This window comes from Haliotis cracherodii, unplaced genomic scaffold (assembly GCF_022045235.1).
Source record: "Haliotis cracherodii isolate W230 unplaced genomic scaffold, xgHalCrac1.p SCAF_3, whole genome shotgun sequence".
NCBI classification, from domain to species: Eukaryota; Metazoa; Mollusca; class Gastropoda; order Lepetellida; family Haliotidae; genus Haliotis; species Haliotis cracherodii.
The window spans coordinates 62,996,675-63,021,830 of NW_027266286.1; the positions used below are offsets into that span (position 1 = coordinate 62,996,675).

The 25,156-nt window shown below is 39.7% G+C and overlaps 1 protein-coding gene across 1 annotated transcript; it reads left to right on the forward strand.

The window, feature by feature from the left end:
• Window positions 1-22,992, forward strand: LOC139475779 (popeye domain-containing protein 3-like). Its single transcript, XM_071258985.1, has 7 exons — window positions 1-39; window positions 8,924-9,149; window positions 12,683-12,872; window positions 14,420-14,542; window positions 17,379-17,637; window positions 18,324-18,480; window positions 22,841-22,992. Exons 1-7 carry the CDS (start codon window positions 1-3, stop codon window positions 22,990-22,992), a joined length of 1,146 nt encoding a protein of 381 aa, XP_071115086.1.
• Window positions 22,993-25,156: the final 2,164 nt, after the last annotated feature.

The window sequence follows — 25,156 nt, forward strand, 5'->3', positions numbered from 1 at the left end:
ATGCCACTTACATCCAACATGGCATTCTATAACGGCAAGGTAGGTTACGAAGCATTTCCAGGATCGTCATGGAATCATTATTGGCACCATCGGTATCAATCGTATACAGTACGAGAAGAGCCAAGGTTATCGTATCCGCTTCAATATATAACCGTAGTAAATTAGTATTATTTTATTGCGGAAAGAGCAAACTGGTCACAATTCATGCTATTCACGAATAGCGATCGCTAGTTCGCCAATAGTGTGTCATATTAGCTAATGATATCGTTGCCAAGACAACTATTGTATTTTGGTTACAGCGACCAGATTTAGACATCTGAGTGGAAAACTACCTCTGTGTTTTGAGAAATCTTGCCATATCGGTGCCTTTCAATATCGCATCTACAAGTGGGTATTACACTATGTTTATACAGTGTTATCTCGTTAAATTATGCTATTGTTGATGCATCATATTCGTCCATTGTATTTAAGATTTGTTAACAGCTGTTTAATATCAACATTTATCCAATATTTCTTTATCATCGTTAATGCTACATGTTTTATGAGAGGCGGATCGGGAGGGGTGGGGGTGGTGTGGTGTGTGTGTGTGTGTGGTTATTTTTGTTGGTTGTTGTTTTGTTTTGGGTTCATTTGTTGTTGTTTTCGTGTGGTTTTGGGGTGTGTGGTTTTTTTTGTTTTTTTGGGGGGGGGGTCTGCATTTTAAAGTATAAATTGAAAAACCTTAATCTATTCAAGGCTTCCTATAACCACCACACATGCGTCAATTATCTCTAATTCGTACTTTTGTGTCATCCATTTTTTAAACATTTTTGTAGCTGCATTTTTAAGTATATAAATGAATGACACAAAAGTACGAATTAGAGATAATTGAAGCATGTGTTGTGGTTATAGGAAGCCTTGAATAGTTTAAGGTTCAATGTGTGTCTTGGGCAAAATGAAAATTAGTGGATTCAATAAGCTTTTAAATGTCAGTAACTTAGTGCATCGGCAACGTTAAATCCCATTTCATCCCGCCTTACCTTGTCTCATCCATTAAAGTAGACATTTTCACCTGGTAATGGTGTTTGTTGCCAGTCATGGGCGAGAGGTTGTAAAATGGGGTATGTGTGCAACTGAGACATTGTCACTCTTTTATTATGGCAACTGATAGTACAGACGGATATAGAGTTGCCCGAATCTAGTCCCCGTTTATAGTTGCACTACTGGACAAAACTCCTTGTTGCGTTGGTCGATATTGCTACAATGTGTGCAGTGTATGGTTGGCTCGGTGAACATGTCATGAGAAAGGGAGATAATCCAGGCTCAACAATCGCTACCTTTTTGTAGTTTGGCTGGTGATTTAAGACGTGGGCATTTTCGCAGATATTGTCGAAAACAGCAAAAAATTACCAGATTTAGCTTATGACAAGGTGAATTACTCCCATTTGTTTCTGGAAGGCGGTTAGGGGTCCTTGCTGGACCTGGCTACTCTATGCATCAAATATGGAAATTTTAGATAACATATTTTCAATGCTAATAATACATTAACTAGGATCTCCCTCAATGTGATAATAAAAGTCGAAATAATAATATTGTCGAAAACAATAAATAATTACCAGATTTAGCTTATGACAAAGGTGATGTGTGCACAGTAGGGTGTCGGGTAGCAATAAGCGGTTAATATGAAATTAATTAGTTTAGGCTTTTGATGTGAAGCTTAAACTAATTGATGTCTTTTTATTGTAATAATTTATAATCATGGGATTTCCATCACTCTTTATTTCCTGTGTGAACAGTAAGGCATTTTCGTTCTTTAGATGTTCATTTGTAGAGTTAAAAAAGCCAGTGTCTCAGAAATGGGAGAAATATTGATGTTTTGTACCAAAAGAGATAGTTTGAGGGAAGGGGACACCACACACAACAAGTTACATCTGCTGTGAATGATTGAGCGGTTGTGAGTGATTGAGCGGTCGTCAGTGATTGAGCGGTTGTCAGATTGAGCTTTTGTCAGTACAAACTTAGTTGAAATGTTGGGAAAGCTACAATTTTCTACAATGATTAGTAGGCCGTTATATGCCCCTGCTATGCTGTTGGGTTCTGTTAAAGAATCTGTGACACATGAAGATCCGGGGTAGAATAGTTCTTCAGCAAACCATGCTTGCCGTAAAAGGCGACTATGCTTGTCGTAAGAAGCGACTAACAGGATCATTTGGCCAGGCTCCTTGACTTGGTTGAGGCAAGTTATCGTATCTCAATTGCGTGGATCGATGCTATTGATGTGAATCATTGGATTGTCTGGTCCAGATTCGATTATTTACAAATTGTCGCCATATAGCTGGAATATTGCTGAGTGCTGCATTAAACAACTAACGAACAATTAACAATCTGAAAAATAAACAAAAAATGTGGACAGTCATGTATTTTTTTAAAATGTCTCCCATTTTTTTCTGGAAGGCGGTTAGGGGTGCTTGCTGGACCTGGTTACTCTATGCATCAAATTTTAGATAAGATATTTTCAATGCTAATAATACATTAACTATGATCTCCCTCAATGTGATAATAATAGTGCCAAGAGGGACTGGTATCACTTAAAGGTGGAACATGATCCATTCATCCATGCAATTGGTTGGTTGGTTGGTTTGTTGTTTAACGCCGCACTCAGTAATATTCCAGCTATATGACGGCGGTCTGTAAATAATCGAGTCTGGACCAGACAATCCAGTTATTAATATCATGAGCATCGATCCACGCAATTTGGATCGATGACATGCATCAAACCAAGTCAGCGACCCTGACCACCCGATCCCGTTAGTCGCCTTTTACGACAAGCATAGTCCCCTTTTAGGGCAAGCATGGGTTGCTGAAGACCTATTCTACCCCAGAATCTTCACGGGTCCCATGCAATAGAGATGTGATGACATGTATCAACTAAGTCTGACCACCCTATTTATTCAGTGGCCTCTTATGACCAGCATAGGTTGCTAAAGACATATATTCTAACCAAGATTTGACATGGGGTCTGAGCACAAATATCAGGTGTGAAGCACAGAAGAAAACCCTAGAATACTGCTGGCTAAAAGTAGTAGATTTATACACTCTACCCAGTGCAGCAACAAAGGAGCATGTCTTTGAAGACCAGTTTCACAATGAGCCATGAACAGAATTGCTATCACATGTTGGTAATGAAGTAGCAGATGTTTAATTTATGGGGAAAATATTAGGTGTTTTCAGATATGCAGGTGTTATTGAATATTCAATGCTTATAAATTTTATTTGGAAATGAAGGCATTATCCGGAGGTTCATATTCAAATATTGAATACACCTGCAAAACGTTTATTTATGACTCAGTCGACGCATGTAATCATATCCCAATTGCATAGTTAGATGCTCATGATGTCAGTCACTGGCTTGTCTGGTCCAGACTTTACATTTTAAAGATCGACATCATATAGCTGGAATATTGCTGAGTGTAGCGTAAAACAACAAACAAACAATCATATTTATCGGATCTTGGGACCAAGTTATCTAATTGGTTTATCACACCAATAACACCCACCATAATATGATAAACAAGGGCGGTAATTAACATGGTAGCAGCCTGTGATCCAATGACCGTCGAGTCAGAAACTCCTTCAAGTCAGAAACACATGATCCAACCACCCTTAGGGTCTGGTCATTTATTTTTGGGTGGAATGGTCAGGGAGAATCGGGAGAGTCACTAGAAAATATAACAGTCTCTAGGGGAGGGTCATAAAAATATACACATATTCCGAGAGGTACATAAGAAAATGGATAGTTTATTATAAAATATAAAGTTCTTTGACATTTTGTCTTTTCAGGAAGGTCATAATAAACTGTACAAGGACATGTGGAAGGTCATGCAAAATATGCCAAGCATAAGGGAAGGGTCATCTTGACACGCAAGCACGCACGCACACACGCACACACACACATCCACCACACCTGTATTGTCAAACTAATTCCTCATTCGTATTGCTATTTAGGATTTAACAGTACAATTGCCATGACAACCGAGACATTTAAAAATATCTCTAGATGTTTACTCTGAGTCATCTTTGAAGCCAGCTATCAGCTGTTAATGTCACAGAGCGGTGCTTCAAATGAATAGCATAAATATCCTGCAAGCAACTCAGGTGACATTTTGTGGAGTGCTGCTAGCCCTGGTATCTGATACTGTGACATGTTATTGCCATGTAACTAAACAGGGTCATGCAGATTAGTGGTAAGTTTTTTGTATAATTTCTTTTGTGATCCTGAGGAATTAGAAGTTAAATCATGGAGTTGAATGTGCATTATGTCTGTTGTGCCCTGAAGTTTCTTTTTTCGTCATCATTTGAAAAATGATTGAGATTATGTTAGAATGTCATAGTATGTGGCAATTCACCAAGTCTACTTTGTGAAAGATTTTACTGTTGGGTATTTCAATATAATCCTACAGATGGTATTTTTCAATTAGAAAACCATATTGTTCAGTGATTTTGATTGACGTAGTGATGAGGTTGATGCACATTATTGTTTTTGTTTGTTTTGTTTGTTGTTCAACTCCGCACTCAGCAATATTCTAGCTATGTGATGGCGGTCTGTAAGTAATCCGAGTCTGGGTCAATTAGGATATGATGACATTCATCAACCAAGTCAGCGAACCTGACCACCCGATCCCGTTAGTCGTCTCTTACGATAAGCATAGTCGTCTTCTACGGCAAGCATGGTTTCCTGAAGACCTACTCTACCCGGATCTTCACGGGTAGGCCATAAAAATGATGGGTGTGGGTGCCAAAAATTTCGCTGTTGCAGAAATCACGCCACGACATAAGGGACTGCATATTTGATATTCTGAGGGGGCCTGGGATTTTGTCTGGAGATTAGACCAGATACAATTTAATTTAAAGTATCAGACTGAATATTTTAAAAGAAAAAACCTGGCAATAATGTAATGATTTTACGACAGTCTGAAGAATTGTCCTGCGATGAATCTTGTTTATTTGCCTAACATGGGATAGACACAGACACTAGTCCGTAAGTCCAAGACTAGTAACAATCTAGGCCGACAAGTTGTTTTGTTCCCATAAGTAGTTATTTTACATAACCACTATTTGGATATGACCAATGGTGTCCAACACCGCTAGCCAACAATCAGTTGTTCTGTATCATATTATTATCCCATATAGTCACATAAATATTTGTTGTAGCACATATGTACTTAACCCTAGAAGGATTTTCATTGGTCAGGTAAATCTCTGTGATCGCATCGCTTTCTTTCATATATGTTTGCTACAAAATATTACGGAATATAAAAATCTCCTTTTAACGGGACGATCAGTTTCTTAAAAATAAAACTCTAATCTAGGAATAAATATGACACAAGACATATCTTTTACACAAAACATGTATTCATACACCCAATAATTACAGCAATACAGATATTAAAATTGTTATCAATCTCTTATCAGAGATAAAGATATATAGTATCATCGCAGACCGTAACATGGCTTCTATTATACTTCTATTATAGAGAACGCCGTGATATAACTCGAACAATGTTAAAAGCGGCGTTAAACCCAACTCACTCACTCTATTAGAGAGAGATGGTAAATGCAACTCAGCCTGACAAATGGGGAAGTAGATAAGGTGTGGTCATCATTTGGGCAATAGTAATCCCCAAGCCACAATACATTGGTGGCTAAATACTTTCCATTTTGGCATGCGACCTGTGAAGATCCGGGTTGGAATAGGTATCCAGCTTGTCGTAAGAGGCGACTGACAGGATCGAGTGGTCAGGCTGGCTGACTTGGTAAATGCATTTCATTGTGCCCCAATTGCATAGATCGATGCTCATGATGTTAGTCACTGGTTCAGACTCAATTATTTTCAGAACGACATCATAAAACTGGAATATTGCAGAATGAGGTGTTAACAATTAACGGACGACGAACATATATAGCGGGTTTTGGGCTTTTCTTGTGAAATAACATGTACTTGGAATATTGCTCAGTGCGGCATTAAACAACAAACAAAGAAAGAAAAAAGTTTGACAAAGAGTTGCGTCCCAAAGTAGTGCACAACTTACATCTGTCATCAACACAGGTGGAGCCATGTCATCTGATTTTGTCCACACAATATTTGGCTGTTCAATGCGTAGTAGGGTCTTCCACATCAATGTTGGGTCAGATGCTAAACGTGGATACATGGCTAACATTCCCATCATCAGTATTTCGTCTGATGAGTAGACAGTACGTTTGTACATGCCACAGTTCCTTGTTCTTCTTAATTAATATCTTGTAGTTAGTTCCCTTGCTGGCCTTCACCTCATACAAAAAAACCACAGTTTTCTTGGCCTAGTGTTTTGAACGTTTGAGATCACGAGTGACAGGAAGGTTTAATCGTCAAAAGATGGTTCTACATCATTTCTTAAATGCATTTTCAAGTGACGCTTTTGTCAGTTATTATTTGAATACTGGCGAAAGGCATATATTTTATTGTTCACTATTTTCATATGATATATGTACGCGACCTTTGCGTCATTCTACATTTAGCTGTCGTTGGGTGAATGAATTTGATTTATCTCGTTGCTTTTAATAAAAAAGATAATAAATAATAAGGAAATCTAAATACTTGCTCGTGTATTAAACTCTCTATAATTCACAGCTAGAATGTGAATTAAACGGGGGCAATTATGTGAGTCAGGTGAGCTAAATTCTGTTCCATGTTGGCCATCTACTTTAGTTTGGTAAATATGCTGTTTAAATTGGTCCGTTACTTTGACAACGTCATTAAGATAAGTGATATGCCTTTTATGTCATGTTGGGAAAACTCCATTATCGTCTCAAATAATTACTTGGTATAGGATTACATGTAAATTCAAACCTAAAACAAAATTACTTTCATGCACTTCATTGTCTCAAAAGGGAACTGTTGATTGCATTATAGCATGACATGATTACATTCTTTAAATCTCTGCACTTTGGCTAATTGAATTCCCAAATGTCCAACTTTTGCAACAAACGCAATGTTGCCGAAGCAACACATTAGAAACCTATATATTAACAACATTTCAGAGCAAGTTTGAGAGTTTGACAGACAGCTGCGGCTGCTGCTGTTAACAATTGCTTGGTATTTGAACTAATGCCTTTGGTAGATTTAAAAGACTTAAAATAGATTCCCAACTGGATGACTGATACGAGTTTTATTTTGGCATCTCATGTTGTTCCAATATTGTAGGGAATTATTGTGATTTTTTTTTCAATTCATTGCATCATTTCAAAGATGCATTGTTGAAATCAATATGAAGTCGACGTTGTCACACAGACAGGTAAGCATATGTACTGGACAATTATTGATTCTTGGTGATCATTTGATGTGGCAGATCCAGTGATGGTCCCTTTTCTTCCCCCAAGGCAACAAGTTGTCGGAGAGACCGGAACATAACTCGTAAACTGTTCAATATTTCTTTGTGAATCTTTGTTTGCACATGAGTTAAGTGCTGTACTGGTACCATTTGCGGCTGGAAATTTAAGAAATTTTAGAATTGCAGTGTTTCCTCGCTAATGCGCCCTTCGAAATAGCGCTAACTCGGTTATAGTGAGCGGTAACTCATGGATTCCAAAAGCTATGTACATTTTTAATAATTCCATCCCCCAATCACAAAAAACAAAACAATTTCAGCTGATCACTGCGAGCATGGAGCACCAGAAATACCAATCAAGAAATCAAAACCTAAGTCCGTAATTTAATCTTATTATTACACTATCTGGACATAAGATATGTATAGGCATGGGTTTCAAAGTTGTGTTGCAACAATTTGTTTCTTCGGTGTGGGTGGCACGGGTGGCCGAGGCGTCTAAGGCGCAGCGATTCTCTGTGCAGAGTTGCGTCCCTTGGGCACGCCAGAAACCTATGATTGTGGGTTCGAATCCCGCCCAGATTGTGTTTCTAGGTTTGTCAGCACCATACCCGTGCTCATGGGTTTCACCGAAGTGGTAAACGTCTGAGACCTGCATCACTTCGGGCTTTCCTCCCACATAAAGCTGACACGCCGCGATATAACTGGAATACTGTTAAAAGCGGCGTTAAACCCAACTCACTCACTCACTCACTTTAACTAACAGATTCAGGTGGTCAGACTTTCATGTCATGATTTCAATTGCTGGATTGTCAGTTCTGGACTCAATTATTTGCAGACTTACAATCAACAAACAAACAAATATGATCTCTCCCACTGGAATTCAGGGATACAGTGGAACTCTGTATTCAGTATATATTCAGAAATATTTGGATGATGACCAGTATGCACAAGACTATTTAGTCAACAGGGAATAGACAGAAGATGAGTTAATGGGATTAAAAGGTACATAATTATTCACTGAATTTTGCAAAAACAAAAGGCAAGTATTTAAACCACAGCCAATTAAACTGCCTGACAATAGAAAGTATATGTTAGAAATGTGGATTTGCATAAATATGCAAACATTATCAAGATGTTACAAGGCTAAAAACAGTCGCTACAACACTGCACACCTTAAGGTCCACAACACAACTGTGATACCCGTATCAAATATATCACCATTAAATAACCATTTCTTGATTGTTTGATTTTTAGCCACTATCAAAAATGGGTATACATCTTTTGCCCAGCAGTTTACTTGAGTTCCATTAAAATGATATTGTGTACACGTTGAACAGTACATGCACTTGTAACTCTTCACTTTCCACTGAAACACATGGCCCTGGGATCTATATAAATTTCTAGGTGCTGTTGTGTAAAGTGTATTGGTTGGAATACTTGATTGAAATACATGTGACCCAAATGACGACTGCCCAATATATCACAACCTCTGGCTTCGCTTTACGAAACTGGTATCAAAAGAGTTGTTATTGTAGTTTTGTTTCTTTGACTTTCAAGTCTTTAGTTTAATCTTTTTACAGGCAAATTTCTCTGAGGGCCAGAATTCATCCTTCAAGTTTGTCCTTGACCTTAACTACACAAACGTGGTCAATCAAGAGATGTGGATGGAAAAGCTGATTGGTTGTAACAACTGGGAGCCAACCAATCATATGCTGTTTCAGCTGGCCAATGTGGCAGTGTTGGTTGGCTTGTGTGCACCAGACACAACATATGGAGCCTTGTTTCTGCATATTTTCTTTGTGTTTGGTAAGTGAACAACTTTACAGAAGGAGTTCTAATTATGACATAATGTAGCTTGGTTTATTGATCTGCCATCCTGATATTTTAAAAAAAAGTGAAATAAAAATAATATTTTTTATGTTGTAAGTCAGAAGTGGAAGCGTCGTACCTGCTTTACTTGTCACGAAGAGCATACCACTTTTCCGTATTTCTCTTTATATGTACTTCTAAGCAGTGTATGTCTTTGTGTCATGTATATTATCAAACATCTAGCCATGTACCTTTATTTTGTTCAGTCAGGAACAGAAGAGTATGTCTGTGTGCTAATCTGACCTTAGAGTGGCATGTGCACTTCAAGGTTTTAGGTCTTTTCTTGTGTATTCATTCTCTTGTTTCCTGAGTGCTCTGGTAGCCAAATGTTGTAAATACTCAACACTTGTTTATCAGAGTTTGCTGGGTCAGGATCTGTTGGTCTGGTTGGAATCATAAAGTTGTTTGGTTTTTTTCCCTTGATCTATTGATCAGTACTGGCCAATACGTACAATGTTGCAAGCCTGAGTTGCTTGGAGCTTGCGGCTTCCTGCTGTCCATCTGGTCCAGATACTGCTTCGACTTGCTAAGGGTTTCTACTGCCGTCCACCTGGTCCGGATACTGCCTGTCTACCTCCTCAGGGTTTCTACTGCTGTCCATATGGTCCAGATACTGCTTCTACTTCCTCAGGGTTTCTACTGCTGTCCACCTGGTCCTGATGCTTCTTCTACTTCCTCAGGGTTTCTACTGCTGTCCATCTGGCCCAGATACTGCTTCTCCTTCCTCAGGGTTTCTACTACTGTCCACCTGGTCCTGATGCCTCTTCTACTTCCTCAGGGTTTCTACTGCTGTCCATCTGGACCAGATACTTCTTCTACTTCCTCCGGGTTTCTACAGCTGTCCACCTGGCCCTGATACCGCTTCTACTTCCTCGGGGTTTCTACTGCTGTCCATCTGGTCCAGATACTTCTTCTACTTCCTCAGAGTTTCTACTGCTGTCCATCTGGTCCAGATACTGCTTCTACTTCCTCAGGGTTTCTGCTGCTGTCCATCTGGTCCAGATACTGCTTCTCTACCTCAGGGTTTCTGCTGCTGTCCATCTGGTCCATATACTTCTTCTACTTCCTCAGGGTTTCTACTGCTGTCCACCTGGTCCTGATGCCTCTTCTACTTCCTCAGGGCTTCTACTGCTCTCCACTTCATCCTAATACTTCGTGTTCTTCCTCAGGGTTTCTGCTGCTGTCCATCTGGTCCAGATACTTCTTCTACTTCCTCCGGGTTTCTACTGCTGTCCACATCATCCTGATACTTCTTCTTCTTCCTCAGGGTTTCTACTGCCGTCCACCTGGTCCTGATACTGCTTCTACTTCCTCAGGGTTTCTACTGCTGTCCATCTGGTCCAGATACTGCTTCTCTACCTCAGGGTTTCTGCTGCTGTCCATCTGGTCCAGATACTTCTTCTACTTCCTCAGGGTTTCTACTGCTGTCCACCTGGTCCTGATGCCTCTTCTACTTCCTCAGGGTTTCTTCTGCTGCCCACCTGATACAGATACTGCTTCTACTTCCCCAGGGTTTCTACTGCTGTCCACCTGGCCCTGATACCGCTTATACTTCCTCAGAGTTTCTACTGCTGCCCACCTGATACAGATACTGCTTCTACTTCCTCAGGGTTTCTACTGCTGTCCACCTGGTCCTGATACTTCTTCTTCCTCGGGGTTTCTACTGCCGTCCACCTGGTCCTGATACTGTTTCTACTTCCTCAGGGTTTCTACTGCCGTCCATCTGGTCCTGATGCTGCTTCTACTTCCTCAGGGTTTCTACTGCCGTCCACCTGGTCCTGATTCTTCTTCTACTTCCTCAGGGTTTCTACTGCCGTCCACCTGGCCCTGATACCGCTTCTACTTCCTGAGGGTTTCTACTGCCGTCTTCCTGGTCCTGATGCTGCTTCTACTTCCTCAGGGTTTATACTGCTGTCCACCTGGTCCTGATACTTTTTCTTCCTCGGGGTTTCTACTGCCGTCCACCTGGTCCTGATACTGCTTCTACTTCCTCAGGGTTTCTACTGCCGTCCATCTGGTCCTGATGCTGCTTCTACTTCCTCAGGGTTTCTACTGCCGGCCACCTGGTTCTGATCCTTCTTCTACTTCCTCAGGGTTTCTACTGCCGTCCACCTGGCCCTGATACCGCTTCTACTTCCTCAGGGTTTCTACTGCCGTCTTCCTGGTCCTGATGCTGCTTCTACTTCCTCAGGGTTTATACTGCTGTCCACCTGGCCCTGATACCGCTTATACTTCCTCAGGGTTTCTACTGCTGTCCACCTGGTCCTGATACTGCTTCTACTTCCTCAGGGTTTCTACTGCTGCCCACCTGATACAGATACTGCTTCTACTACCTCAGGGTTTCTACTGCTGTCCACATCATCCTGATACTTCTTCCTGTTCCTCAGGTTTATTGCTGCCGTCCATCTGGACCTGATACTGCTTCTACTTCCTCAGGGTTTCTGCTGCCGTCCATCTGGTCCTGATGTTGCTTCTACTTCCTCAGGGTTTATACTGCCGTCCATCTGATCCTGATACTGCTTCTACTTCCTCAGGATTTCTACTGCCGTCCATCTGGTCCTGATACTGCTTCTACTTCCTCGGGGTTTCTACTGCCGTCCATCTGGTCCTGATGCTGCTTCTACTTCCTCAGGGTTTCTACTGCTGTCCATCTGGTCCAGATACTGCTTCTCTACCTCAGGGTTTCTACTGCCGTCCACCTGGCCCTGATACCGCTTCTACTTCCTGAGGGTTTCTACTGCCGTCTTCCTGGTCCTGATGCTGCTTCTACTTCCTCAGGGTTTATACTGCTGTCCACCTGGCCCTGATACCGCTTATACTTCCTCAGGGTTTCTACTGCTGTCCACCTGGTCCTGATACTGCTTCTTCTTCCTCAAGGTTTCTACTGCTGCCCACCTGATACAGATACTGCTTCTACTTCCTCAGGGTTTCTACTGCTGTCCACTTCACCATGATACTTCTTCCTCTTCCTCAGGTTTATTGCTGCTGTCCACCTGGCCCTGATACTGCTTCTCCTTCCTCAGGGTTTCTACTGCTGTCCACATCATCCTGATACTTCTTCTTCTTCCTCGGGGTTTCTACTGCTGTCCACCTGGTCCTCATACTGATTCTACTTCCTCAGGGTTTCTACTGCCGTCCACCTGGTCCTGATACTGCTTCTCCTTCCTCAGGGTTTCTTCTGCCGTCCATCTGGTCCTGATACCGCTTTTACTTCATCATAGATATTCTGCTGCTGTCCATATGGTCCAGATACTGCTTCTACTTCCTCAGGGTTTCTACTGCTATCCACTTCATCCCGATACTTCTTCTTCTTCCTCAGGTTTATTGCTGCTGTCCACCTGGTCCTGACACTGTTTTTACTTCATCATAGATATTCTACTGCTGTCCACCCGATTCTGATACTTCTTCTACTTCCTCAGGGTTTCTTCTGCTTCTGTCCATCTGTTCTTGATATTGTTTTATTTCCTCAGGGTTTCTGCTATTGTCCATCTGGTCCTGGGTGATCTTGTGTGCCCCCGACTTCTTCTCATGGAACTTTGCCTTTATGCTGATCAATGGTGTCCAGACGCTGTTCCTCATGTATCGCATCCGACCTGTCAAGTTTTGTGAGGAACTGGAGGATGTATACAGCTCCACGTTTGAACCTCTCAGAGTTCCAAGGTATTAACATTGACTCAATAGTCAACTTCCCAATATAACAGCAGCTCCACCCTTGGTGTCTACATTTCTTCCATTTTAGAGCTGCAAAGATATAGTTCTAACTGAAACCTGTTTCTTATACAGTGACGTAGCTACATATATGCAAAACAACACTTGCCTACACAAATTGTTTTTACTTGCCTTACGCGGCAATCCATCGGTCTGCCCGATAGAGTGAACCTCACAGCCACAGTCAGACGTTGTTGACAGTCGGTCTGTCCTGTTATAACCTTACAGTCAGATGTACACACACCGACAAAACGAAACGCGGTAACAATTAGAACATATTTCGGCCAAATCCAACTGTTTTAATTCGTGTAAAAGCTTCCAAGTTGCAGAGGTCTTCAAGCACAGATATGGAAACTGATCCCACTTGGCTAGTGCCCTCGCAAAACTGTTTCCCAATTTATATCTCTAAAGTTGCCGAAACTTGTAAAACGCCCTAGCTACGTCACAGTTAGACACTGATTTTATGTTTTTTAGACTATTCTTGTGATAATGATAGCAATTATCCAAGCAGTTTCTCCAGGTTCCCGATGGTTAATTCTGTAGCAATATCATGTTTGTTTATAAACACTGAAAGTACTTGACCTATGATATTTGCATATGACCCCAACAGATATCATTTTTATGGCTTTATGCTGCCGAGAAACCTACCCATTATATGATGAAAGCTGATACAAGATCGTTGTTTGAAAATGGTTCTGCTTTGACCCTAAATTTACCTAACTTCCCCTGTCTTACTAAGTAATTCAGAACATGAGTGATTTTACGCCGATTTTGGCAATGTTCCAGCAATATCACTGCGGGGGACACCAGAAATGGGCTGCACACATTGTACCCATGTCGGGAATCGAACGCTTTAACCATTAAGCTACCCGACCGCCCCTCAGAACATGAGCGATAATGATTGTGTCAAGATAATGACCTTTAATCAACACAAGAATTGTTCAAAGTAAGCTGGAATATAATTCTATGCACACTTGCAAAAACTAAATTTCTTGATTCTTTTCTTTCTCTCACAAGTATGGAGGTGGTTCCCAACTACAGATTGATGTCCATGAAGACGTTCCCATGGGGTGAATTGAACAGATCACGATCTGAATCACGCATATGGTGGATCCCACCACCAACTGTGGGATTCAAGCAATTGTATTAAATAATACAGAGTAATTCCCTTAGTTCTGTCAAATTGTTGTGAACCCGTGAAGATCCGGGCTACGATAGGTCTTCAGCAACCCATGCTTGTCGTAAAAAGCGACTATACTTGTCGTAAGAGGCGACTAACGGGAGCGAGAGGTCAGGCTCGCTGACTTGGTTGATTCATGTCATCGTGTCCCAATTGCGTGGATCGATGCTCATGATGTCAATCACTGGATTGTGTGGTCCAGACTTGATTATTTACAAACAGCCGTCATATAGCTGGAATATTCCTGAGTGCGGCGTTAAACAAACAAATAAACAAATGCATCCAAGTGGAACGTAACATTTGTTATTTGTTCCAACAGGTCTGTGTTCAAGAAACTTGTAAGCCCGGAATATTGTACTCTGATGAATCTTCATGAAGGTGAAGCTTATGCCACACAGTCCATTACCAAGACTGACAAACTTGGCATCCTCATCTCAGGACAGTGAGTACATCATGGGTATACTTCATGTTATAAGTGAGTGAGTAAGCTGTGAAAATGCTGCTTTGAACTGTATTTCAGTTATATTACAGCATGTCAGCATGTTCCATTGTATGTTTGAACCAGTAGATTTTTTACCAAGAAAAACTTCTTGAAAGTAACAGTAATGCCACTTTTAATGGAAATGTGTGTTGCTGTTCCTAATTTTGCTGGAGCTGTACAAGGAAACTTCAAAGTTCATGCTGAGCAGGACATCAACCCAAAGCAATTAAATACAGGCTAGCACCTTTCAGCCAGTCTGCAACAGACTTGTCGCCAGATTGTGTAATTCACATTAAAGGGTTGTCTGGATGTTTTGCTGCTGATCCAGCTCCTTGTACAGGAATTCCAAGGCATTTCACTACGGGGTATGAGGCATACTGGTGAGCTTAAGACAGTTGGTAGTCACTACAATAAAGTGTTTAAAGGAAGTTTCAGATGTCAAATTAAAGTCCAATTTGATGTTACAAAAAAAGATCCAACTTTTTTTATCTGACAAGGGCCACTGTTGGCCTTGTTGTCTACAGCGCACTGGAATTCACTGTGCCGAGCTGCGACCCATAAGTGTGCCCGAAAGTTATATTTGATGGTTCAAATCCCAGTTTTCCCTGATTGTTTCCAGGATTGTCAAAGTCGTTAAGACCACAACACTTTTATTGAGCTGCTTCAACATTAAGCTGACACACTGTGACATAACCGCAGCGTTACTTGGCATAAAGGGCAAATAGCTTTGGAAATTATATGAATGGACAATTGAAAATAAGTGATGACACGAGGTGTTCGCTAAAAAGGGTACGCATGTCCTGCTCTACCTGTAGCACCCACCATTCGTACAATTTGCATAAAAAGGTAAGTATGTATTGTCTGATGCAGCAGAGCAGTACTCCTTGCATGCAACATCAGCATGTATACAAACCAGACAATCAAGTGATCGATGAACCAGCTATGGTAGAATACTAGCAAGGATACATGCAATTGAGTTTGCGGGCTTTCTACCATTTGAAGAAACCTTAAGAAAAATAGGATGATGTCACTATGGGTTAACAAGTACATAACTTTCATCATGAATATTCATAGGCAATGAGTAATGCCCTGAGAGACGCCTGTTGTTAAAATTATATGTTGAACATTGGTTGTTCGACTTTACATGGAAGCAGATACCGATTGTTTAAGAAGAGCACTGTAATGTGCACTGGAAGGATGCTGATGCTGTTTCTGTGTAAGAGGCTGCTCTGTGTCCCCTGGAGTAGCTATTAGATTGTGCACCGTGAACACAAACAAGAGCTTTTGTCACTATCATCCCAGTCTCATTGTGGTTTTAGCATGTTTTTATTATGGAAATTTGAGTTGGTCGCAGAAGGAATGAATTATTCACCAAATATGCTTTAGTGTTTACTGGGTCTAGTTTCCCTGTATACTTTAACATGCTTTCATCAGTCACATAGGAAATGTCTGTCACCAGTGACTACTTAAGGATATACATGAAACCTTCCATTAACACAGAAGTCCTTCATGCTGTTACTGAATCTGAATATTGCCCAAAAAACAGGATATCGGTTAACTTTTTTGAAAACCGTTACTGACAAAGTGGTTTGTTTTTGGGTGAAGCCATTAGTAAATTGGATGAGCTCTCGTCACACTAGAGGCCTAGCTAAATACAGTAGACTGGTTCATAGTTCAGGTGTCACTTTTTCAGCACTTGTATCCTGAATCTGAAACAAGTTTACAATATCTCTAAATGTGTTTATAACGGTATCATTTTCAAAAGACAATTGTTTATCTTATTTACACCCATCGTGCCCATGGTTCAAGTCAGTTAAAACTTGATAACAATCTGTCACCGAAAATCAAAGCAGAATGAATTGATGATTATCCCTTGAACAGTCTGTGTCGGAAACTTTAAAGTATATTGGCACTTGACATCATTTTAAGTAGATTTAAGTGTTAATGGATGGACTTTCATTGGCAGAGCCTACTGGACTGAAAGCAATTCACTAGACTTGGCCTTGGGACTGGTTAAAGTCACACGATGCTTGTAATTGTCTTTCAGTTTCGGTATTCCGTATTCAGTTTCGACCTTTCTCTGTATATATTGCTATTACCTGACAATTTGAAGCTGGTTCAATCATTTGGCATCGTGAAAGCAAATCCAAGTAGCAACTGAGTGTCGTAAGAGTTACGTGCAAAAAGTAGTGGCAACAGGCTTTGTCAGTTTGTTCGTAGTTCTGAAACTACACAGACATGTTCCTTGTTCTTGCAGACAAATCCCCTTGCGAATGCCCCAATTGTTCTTACAGATGACTCTGTTGTTCTTGCAGATGGCTCTTGTTGTTCTTGCATATAATTCACTTGTTTTTATATATGGCTCAGGGATTTATCTCAGATTCCAATCTAAGTGCTCTTTGCAGTCAAATGGGAAACAAATCTTGATATTGTTCAAAATGGGATTTTTGGCAGTTCATATTTTTGTAAATTCTGAGGAATTGGGAAATCGTAAATTCAAATTGGGAATTTTTACTTTCATTTGCTGCAGACCGAATATCATCCCCTGCGAAGGTCTAGTTATATCCCTGCCATTACCTTGTTCTGGTACAAAACTACCTTGTTCTTGTATATTATACCTTGTTCTTGTATATAATACCTTGTTCTTGTATACAATACTTTGTTCTCGTATAAAATACCTTGTTCTAGTATACAATACCTTGTTCTTGTATATGATACGTCGTTCTTGTATACAATACCTTTTTCTTGTATATACATGTAATACCATGTTCGTATATGTCATACCTTGTTCTTGCAGAATGAATGTATACAGCAACAGGAACCTACTGCATACAATCCGCTCCAAGCAGTTCATTGACTCTCCTGAGTTTGAGTCCAGTATAAGTGGAGATGAGAAGTTCCAGGTGTCTGTCATAGCAGCCAGCATGTGTCGCTACATCTTCTGGCCGCGTCGTAGTCTGGAGTACCTTCTGGTGAAAGAACCCTACCTGGCCAACATCATGAACACCATGCTGGGAAGGGACATTACCAACAAACTGTATGCTCTCAATCAAAAGGTAGGTGTGAGTCAAAAGGTAAAGTATTCATTGAGCATAAGTAAAAGCTTTCAATATCTTGAAAGTCTTTACCCGTTCCTCCAACAGGTTTTGAGATTTAAAATAAGCTGAGTTATTAACCCAGGGTTGTTTCTCAAAGCAAATTAAACCTGTGAAGATCAGGTCTTGAGCAACACGTGATTGCTGTAAAATGCGACTATGCTTGTCGTTAGAGGCGACTAACGGGGATTGGCTGGTCAGGCTAGCTGACTTGTTTGATGCATGTCATCGTATCCCAGTTGTGTAGATTATTGCCTATGATGGCAATCACTTGATTGTTTAGTCCAGACTCAATTATTTCTAGACTGCTGTCATATAGCTAGAATATTGATGACTGCGACGATAAACAACAAACATACAAAAAACAAATTAAAGCAAATTTAGTTCAAACTAAGCAGTTGAGATCAATTGCAGTTCATTTTCTGTTCTGTTTCTAAAATGGAAATTATTTTGTTTCAGTGGTGTAATGCTAAGTCACCACTGTGCTGTGTGTGGGGTATGATGTGGGAAGCTCGTTTCAAGTGACCCCAGCTGTAATATTGCTGAAATATTGCTGAAATATTGCTGAAATATTGCTGAAAGTTTGTAAAACCATAATCGCTCTAAAGTTGAACCGGTCGGTGATGTTTGTTGTGTTTCCTCTGCAGGTGAGTACCCCTGCTGGCTCCCGTCTGGACATCCGTCTGCCCAGTGTGTCGTCAAGCATCAAGGCCAGACAAGATATCCGCAAGGCCGTGGCAGGCGTTGAACCAGAGGGGGCCATGGATGGTGGGGAGGGGGAACCAGATGAAGACGACGAGGATGGTGAGTCATATTGTCTGTTTGAAATAATTTCTTCAAACGGTTTGTTTGCATGTTGCTACAGTTATTTTGGTCTGTACATGTGAAATTTCATATTGTCAATGATGTCATGCATTTTTCATTTTTTTGGCATTATTTTGCATGTGTTGTCTCCTGTGACTTATCTAGGATTCTAAACGATGTGAAATTCAAATTTTATTCCAGATAGGACTTTTTTCAAAATAATTTTCCTCAATTCTGAGATAATTTAACATTTTATTCGGGGCAATAATGTAAAACTAAGCATTGAAGCCTCTTCTTCTGTAATGGTCCTGTTATAAGTGATGGACTAACATCTAGTCTCTGAAATGAACATATTTTACAGAAAAGTCAAGAGACTTTCTTCATTTCCTGATACTGCAGTAATTGAGACTTACCAAATATCACAGACTTGCATAGGGTGGTATTTGATATATTTCATTCAGGGTCTGTATGACGGACTATCAGTGATACACAAATTACCTTTACAAACATAACATTAGTTATTCTTGTGAGTATGGACGTAAATTGGGATTTTTTTCAATTTCAATTTGAGAATTTGTATTGACATTTGCTGCAGATTTGGGTCCGATTATCAGCCTCTGAGCAGGTCTAGATAAATCCCCAATCTGTCTAATCTACTGGAAGGCATTGCACATGTTACATACATAATATATATGTGGCTTACCTTTTTAAATATATTTTGTATTCTGCAGTGCATTCGTAACAAATTTTAAGTTGTTACTAATAATCTGTTGCAAGCTGTAGGGTGCCATAATACTCCTTAGTACAAAATGCAGTGACAATGACAAAGTGATATCGATAGATCATAATAGTAGCTACAATATTTGAGTAAAGCTATCAATTCTTATATCATATATCTGTGTGCTTTCTTATGGCATCAAGGGAACACAGCCATATTGTGATTATAAACGTGATACCTCATTGATTTGCTTAGTCAAACATTTGATCACCAAACGGTGGAGATGATTCTTGTTTTCTCAGTAGATATAGAATTTATTCAAACTCATTAGCGGCTGTGGCAGCAAACTTTAATCAAGAAGAACTAATGTTAATACCATGAGACAAAACGTGTGTAGAGACAAAACAAAAATGACTATGATTATCTTCATAACCCTTGGGGGATTTTTGGTCTGAATAGGTCTTCAGTAGAACATGTATAGCATGAAGCCAACTAACATGGGGATCGAGTGGTCTGGCTCTGTGACTTGTCTGAATATTTGTCATCATTTACTGATGGTGTTGATATTTGCTTATGCTCTTAGTCACCAATTTGGTCCATAGTCCTGTAAAGATTCTGGGTTAGAAATGGTCTTCAGCAACCCATGCTTGTCGTAAGAGGCAACTAACGGGATCGGGTGATCAGACTCACTGACTTAATTGATGCATGTCATTGTATCCCAACTGCATAGATCGATGCTCATGATGTCCATCATTGGATTGCCTGGTCCAGAAATGATTATTTACAGACTCAGTCATGCAGCTGGAATATTACTGAGTGTGGCGTCAAACAACAAGCAAACAAACAAACCTGGTTCAGAATCGATTATTTACAGGTGGCTGTGATATAACTTGAAAATTGCTGACTGCACTGACTAGAACTGTTTGCAGCGGCATGATGATCATATAGGATGGGAACATGATATTTCTTTTCAGAAACATTTCTTGTTAGTTTCAAACCTTTCATGAACTAAGGTCAAAAATCTCTCTCAACATGTTCACCCTCTTTACTTCATGATTTCAAAGTACAAACACAGCATAATCTGTGTGTGAAAAGTAGGTTGTGATTATTAGTTTTAGCTTGTGATGGTGCAGGTTCTATGGTACCAACAATCACTCATCCTCCGAGACCTCTCCATTGTCTTTTGTACAACCGCACAAACACTCCATAAACATGTCCTCATAAACTCCACGATCCTCCAGAAATATCCTTGCTGAAATATTACTTTACCAGAATCCGATTCGTTTAGTGAGGCTCCAAATGGGGACATGAAAATATAACATTTTTCATATGAGGAAAATTAATCAAATTTTACCAGATGAACTGCTTCTGATTTGAATGGAATGTATTTTTCTACATCTCAGTTCTAGAAGTGATATTTCTGCATGTGATCTGCCTCTATAATCTGTCGTTATGTGTTGTTTGATGGCTGTGCGTGACGCCCTCGTCAATATCCTCCCACATTGCATCCTTCTGGTATGGATTTCATGGCTTGTGCTGTGTGTCTGATGCACCATTAGCTATGTGGAGTGTACATTGCATGTGTCAAGGGCTGTGTAGTGGTCTATGCATCAGTGTGTAGAGGGAAAATGTGGTGTTTATATTGGCTCATTATGTGCTTCATTACACTCGTTGGTTAATGTCAGTTTCATAGTGCTAAGTTCCGTTTATGCTGAGTAAGTTTATTGTAGATTGTTGAGTTCGTTACTTATAGGATAATTAAGGTATCATTAGGACAGCATTAATGTAAGCTATCATTAGGAAAATATTAATGTAAGCTATCATAAGAACACTTAATTTAAGCTATCATAAGGGCCATTATGTAATCATTGTAATCCCAAAATTAATGTAAGCTAACATTAATGTATGTTATCATAAGGATGATATTTCTGTAAGCTATCATTAAGGATAATATTGTAAGCTATCATTAGGACACTTAATGTAAGCTATCATAACGGTAATTATATAAGCTATCATAAGGACAATATTAATTTAAGGTATCATGAAGACAATATTTGTGTAAGCAATCATAGGGAAATATGCATGTAAGCTATGATAAGGACAATATTAATGTAAGATTTCGTAAGGACTATATTATTGTAAGCAATCATAAGAACAATATTAATGTAAGCTTTCATAAGGACAGTATTAATGTACGCTATCATAAGGACTCTTAATGTATGCTGTCAGTAAGACAATATTAGTGTAAGCTTTTATAAGGACACTTAATGTATGCTGTCATAAGAACAGTATTAGTGTAAGCTTTTATAAGGACACTTAATGTATGCTGTCACTAAGACAATATTAGTGTAAGCTTTTATAAGGACAGTGTGCTGTCATTAAAACAATATTAATGTAAGCTATCATAAGGACACTTAATGTATGCTATCATAAGAACACTTAATATATGCTATCCTTAGGACTATTAATGTAAGCTATTATAAGGACATGTAATGTATGCTGTCATGAGAACAATATTAATGTAAGCTATCATTAAGTTTGTTTGTTTGTCCGTTGTTTAACACTGCACTCAGCAATATTCCAGCTATATAACGGCCTTCATAGGACACTTAATGTATGCTATCATTAGGACTGTGTCAGCTATATAACGGCCTTCATAGGACACTTAATGTATGCTATCATTAGGACAATATTCATGTAAGCTATCATAAGGACACTTAATGTATGCTGTCATTAGAACAATATTAATGTTAGGTACCGGTGTCATAAAGATAAAATGCCAAAATTTGGAGTTGGTAAAAGCAAGAAAAATTGTTTACTTATTGGTTCTATTCATTGAGCATGAACATTTGGCCTTTTCTTTTTGATTCAACAAGTAAACATATACATTTATGATGTGTAAATCTCCATACTTTCGAAACTTCTTGGGAGCAGTTTCCTGGCTGTAGCTAAGTCTCCAAAGAACTTTAGCTTATGTAAATGACTTACCCATGATTTCATATTATAAAACACAGCACTAAAACCTTGGAATGAGGTTTTTCCCCGCTTTTATCCCTGTGCTTAAGCTTGTCAGTTATCCAAATGTAGTGGGTGACAAATTGAGAAAAGTGTTTATTATACATGTAGTTGATGCTAATAATTCCAGTAAGACAAAGGACAGCTTCTTTTAAGAATGTTTCGTCTTATTATGCAGGATGTTTTCAATGCAGACTGCAATAGTAAAATTGTGATCTTACATCACTTATCTAATTAATTATTTATGCAGCAAATTCATATTTGGGTTTATTTATTCATTTGTCTTCATAAAATATGCACATTAACATGATTACCCAAATGCAAACTATGTCATGTTGTCATTATTATTTTTGACAATAACATTTTTTTTATGTCTCAAGGCGGTTTAATTAAATAAATAAATAACAATATATGTATATTTGTTAAATATGATTCATTTCGTAACATAATTTTTAATGTTTAGAACATACAGAACAGATTGTGGTTATGTTTATTTTTATACAATTAATAAATTAGAAAATCAACATGTTACTAAATAATGACAAATTTGCAACTGCTTTTGTTTACAAGATCAAGTTTGAATATGTTTTCATTGTTTCTATGGATTTCCTTGATTGGCCATTTCAGATGCTTATGATGATGACAATGATCAGTGTGAGAAGATGGAGCTACTGAATGGCCATGCAGTCAAGATATTTCCAGCAGCTGTGTCCACCCACAGTGGCTCTCGATCCTCATCACAGGCCTCTGTTAACTCAGGCATACAGATTGACATGTGAGACCAGCAGACAAGTGAAGCCGATCACGGTGGCTTTTGATCCTTCTGACATGCCTCTGTTAACTCAGGCATACAGATAGACTCGTGAGACTAGCAGACATGTGAAGCCGATCACGGTGGCTTTTGATCCTTTTGACCTGCCTCTGTTAACTCAGGCATACAGATAGACACGTGAGACCAGCAGACAAGTGAAGCCGATCACAGTGGCTTTTGATCCTTCTGACCTGCCTCTGTTACCTCAGGCATACAGATAGACACGTGAGACCAGCAGACATGTGAAGCCGATCACAGTGGCTTTTGATCCTTCTGACATGCCTCTGTTACCTCAGGCATACAGATAGACACGTGAGACCAGCAGACAAGTGAAGCCGATCACGGTGGCTTTTGATCCTTCTGACATGCCTCTGTTACCTCAGGTATACAGATTGACATGTGAGACCAGCAGACAAGTGAAGCTGATCACAGTGGCTTTTGATCCTTTTGACCTGCCTCTGTTAACTCAGGCATACAGATTGACATGTGAGACCAGCAGACAAGTGAAGCCGATCACGGTGGCTTTTGATCCTTCTGATCTGCCTCTGTCAACTCAGGCATACAGATTGACATGCGAGAGCAGCAGACAGGTGAAGCCGATCACGGTGGCATTTGATCCTTTTGATCTGTTAACTCAGGCATACAGATTGACATTTGAAGCCACTCACAGTGACTGTTGGTCCTCCTGACCTGCCTCTGTTAACTCAAGCATACGGATTGACATTTGAAGCCACTCACAGTGACTCTTGGTCCTCCTGACCTGCCTCTGTTAACTCAAGCATACAGATTGACATTTGAAGCCACTCACAGTGACTCTTGGTCCTCCTGACCTGCCTCTGTTAACTCAAGCATACAGATTGACATTTGAAGCCACTCACAGTGACTCTTGGTCCTCCTGACCTGCCTCTGTTAACTCAAGCATACAGATTGACATTTGAAGCCACTCACAGTGAATCTTGGTCCTCCTGACCTGCCTTTGTTAACTCAAGCATACAGATTGACATGAGAAACTTGTGGATTACTTTTTGCAGATATGGCATTTTCACATAGACATGTGAAGTCTGCTGACTTTAACGTGAAACCATCAGATTCATATTAAACTTCCTCATACAGATGTAAAACTGATGCTGACTGACATGGGAAATCATGATATTGGTATGTGGCACTATCAAATCAAGATGTGAAACGTGCAAACTGACATGTAAAACTATCAGCACATTCAGACTGAGATCCCAGTCTTTCAGAATAACCGACATGTGAAATGTGCAGACTGACTTGTGAACGAGGCTGAAATGTGAAACTTGTAGAATTGGCATGTGAAACATGCAGACTGACATGTGAATGAGACTGACGTGCTAAAGTTGCTGACTTGAAGTACAGACATGTAAAAGTGTATTTAAAACTGATCAGAGATTACCTGTCATTAATGGCATGTATGAAAATTATCTGTCTGACACAATGTGATACATATGTAGTAGACAATTACAGTTGAAAATTTTGTAGAAGTTCATCCTAATATGAAAACTGATCATGTGAACTTCATTCAAGGAAGTGAGGGCCGGTCGTGTAGCCTAGTGGTTAAAACATTCGCTCGTTATGCCAAAGACCCGGGTTCAATTCCCGACATAGGGACAATGTGTGAAGCCCATTTCTGGTGTCCTCCGCCGTAATATTGCTGGAATATTGCTAAAAGCGGCGTAAAACCATACTCACTCAAGGAAGTGAAGGAAGTTTCTGTAGCTATATCACGTACCCTTGTTTTATGAATTATATCTTGAAATGTGAATCTCGTTTCTGGAAATCTAATTTAAATTTGAACCAAGTGCAATTCAGAATATATTATCTGGTCAGAATAAAGGCACATGTATGCTCGATATATTTATAAAACAGGGCCTATGTGCACAAAGTGATTATGGACAAGATTATTGTAACTCGCATTCTTTAAGATAGATGTACAAGATTTCTATATGCTGTGATATATTTGTGAAAGCAGGCCTAGTTTGGTATAGCAATTGTGAAATGTTTGTAAATAGCAAATGTGAAAGTTCGTGTACATATTTTCTGTGTTGACATGATCTATTGCTGTTGCCATGACAACTGTGACATGTGAAAGGTTGTGATATTGTGTGACA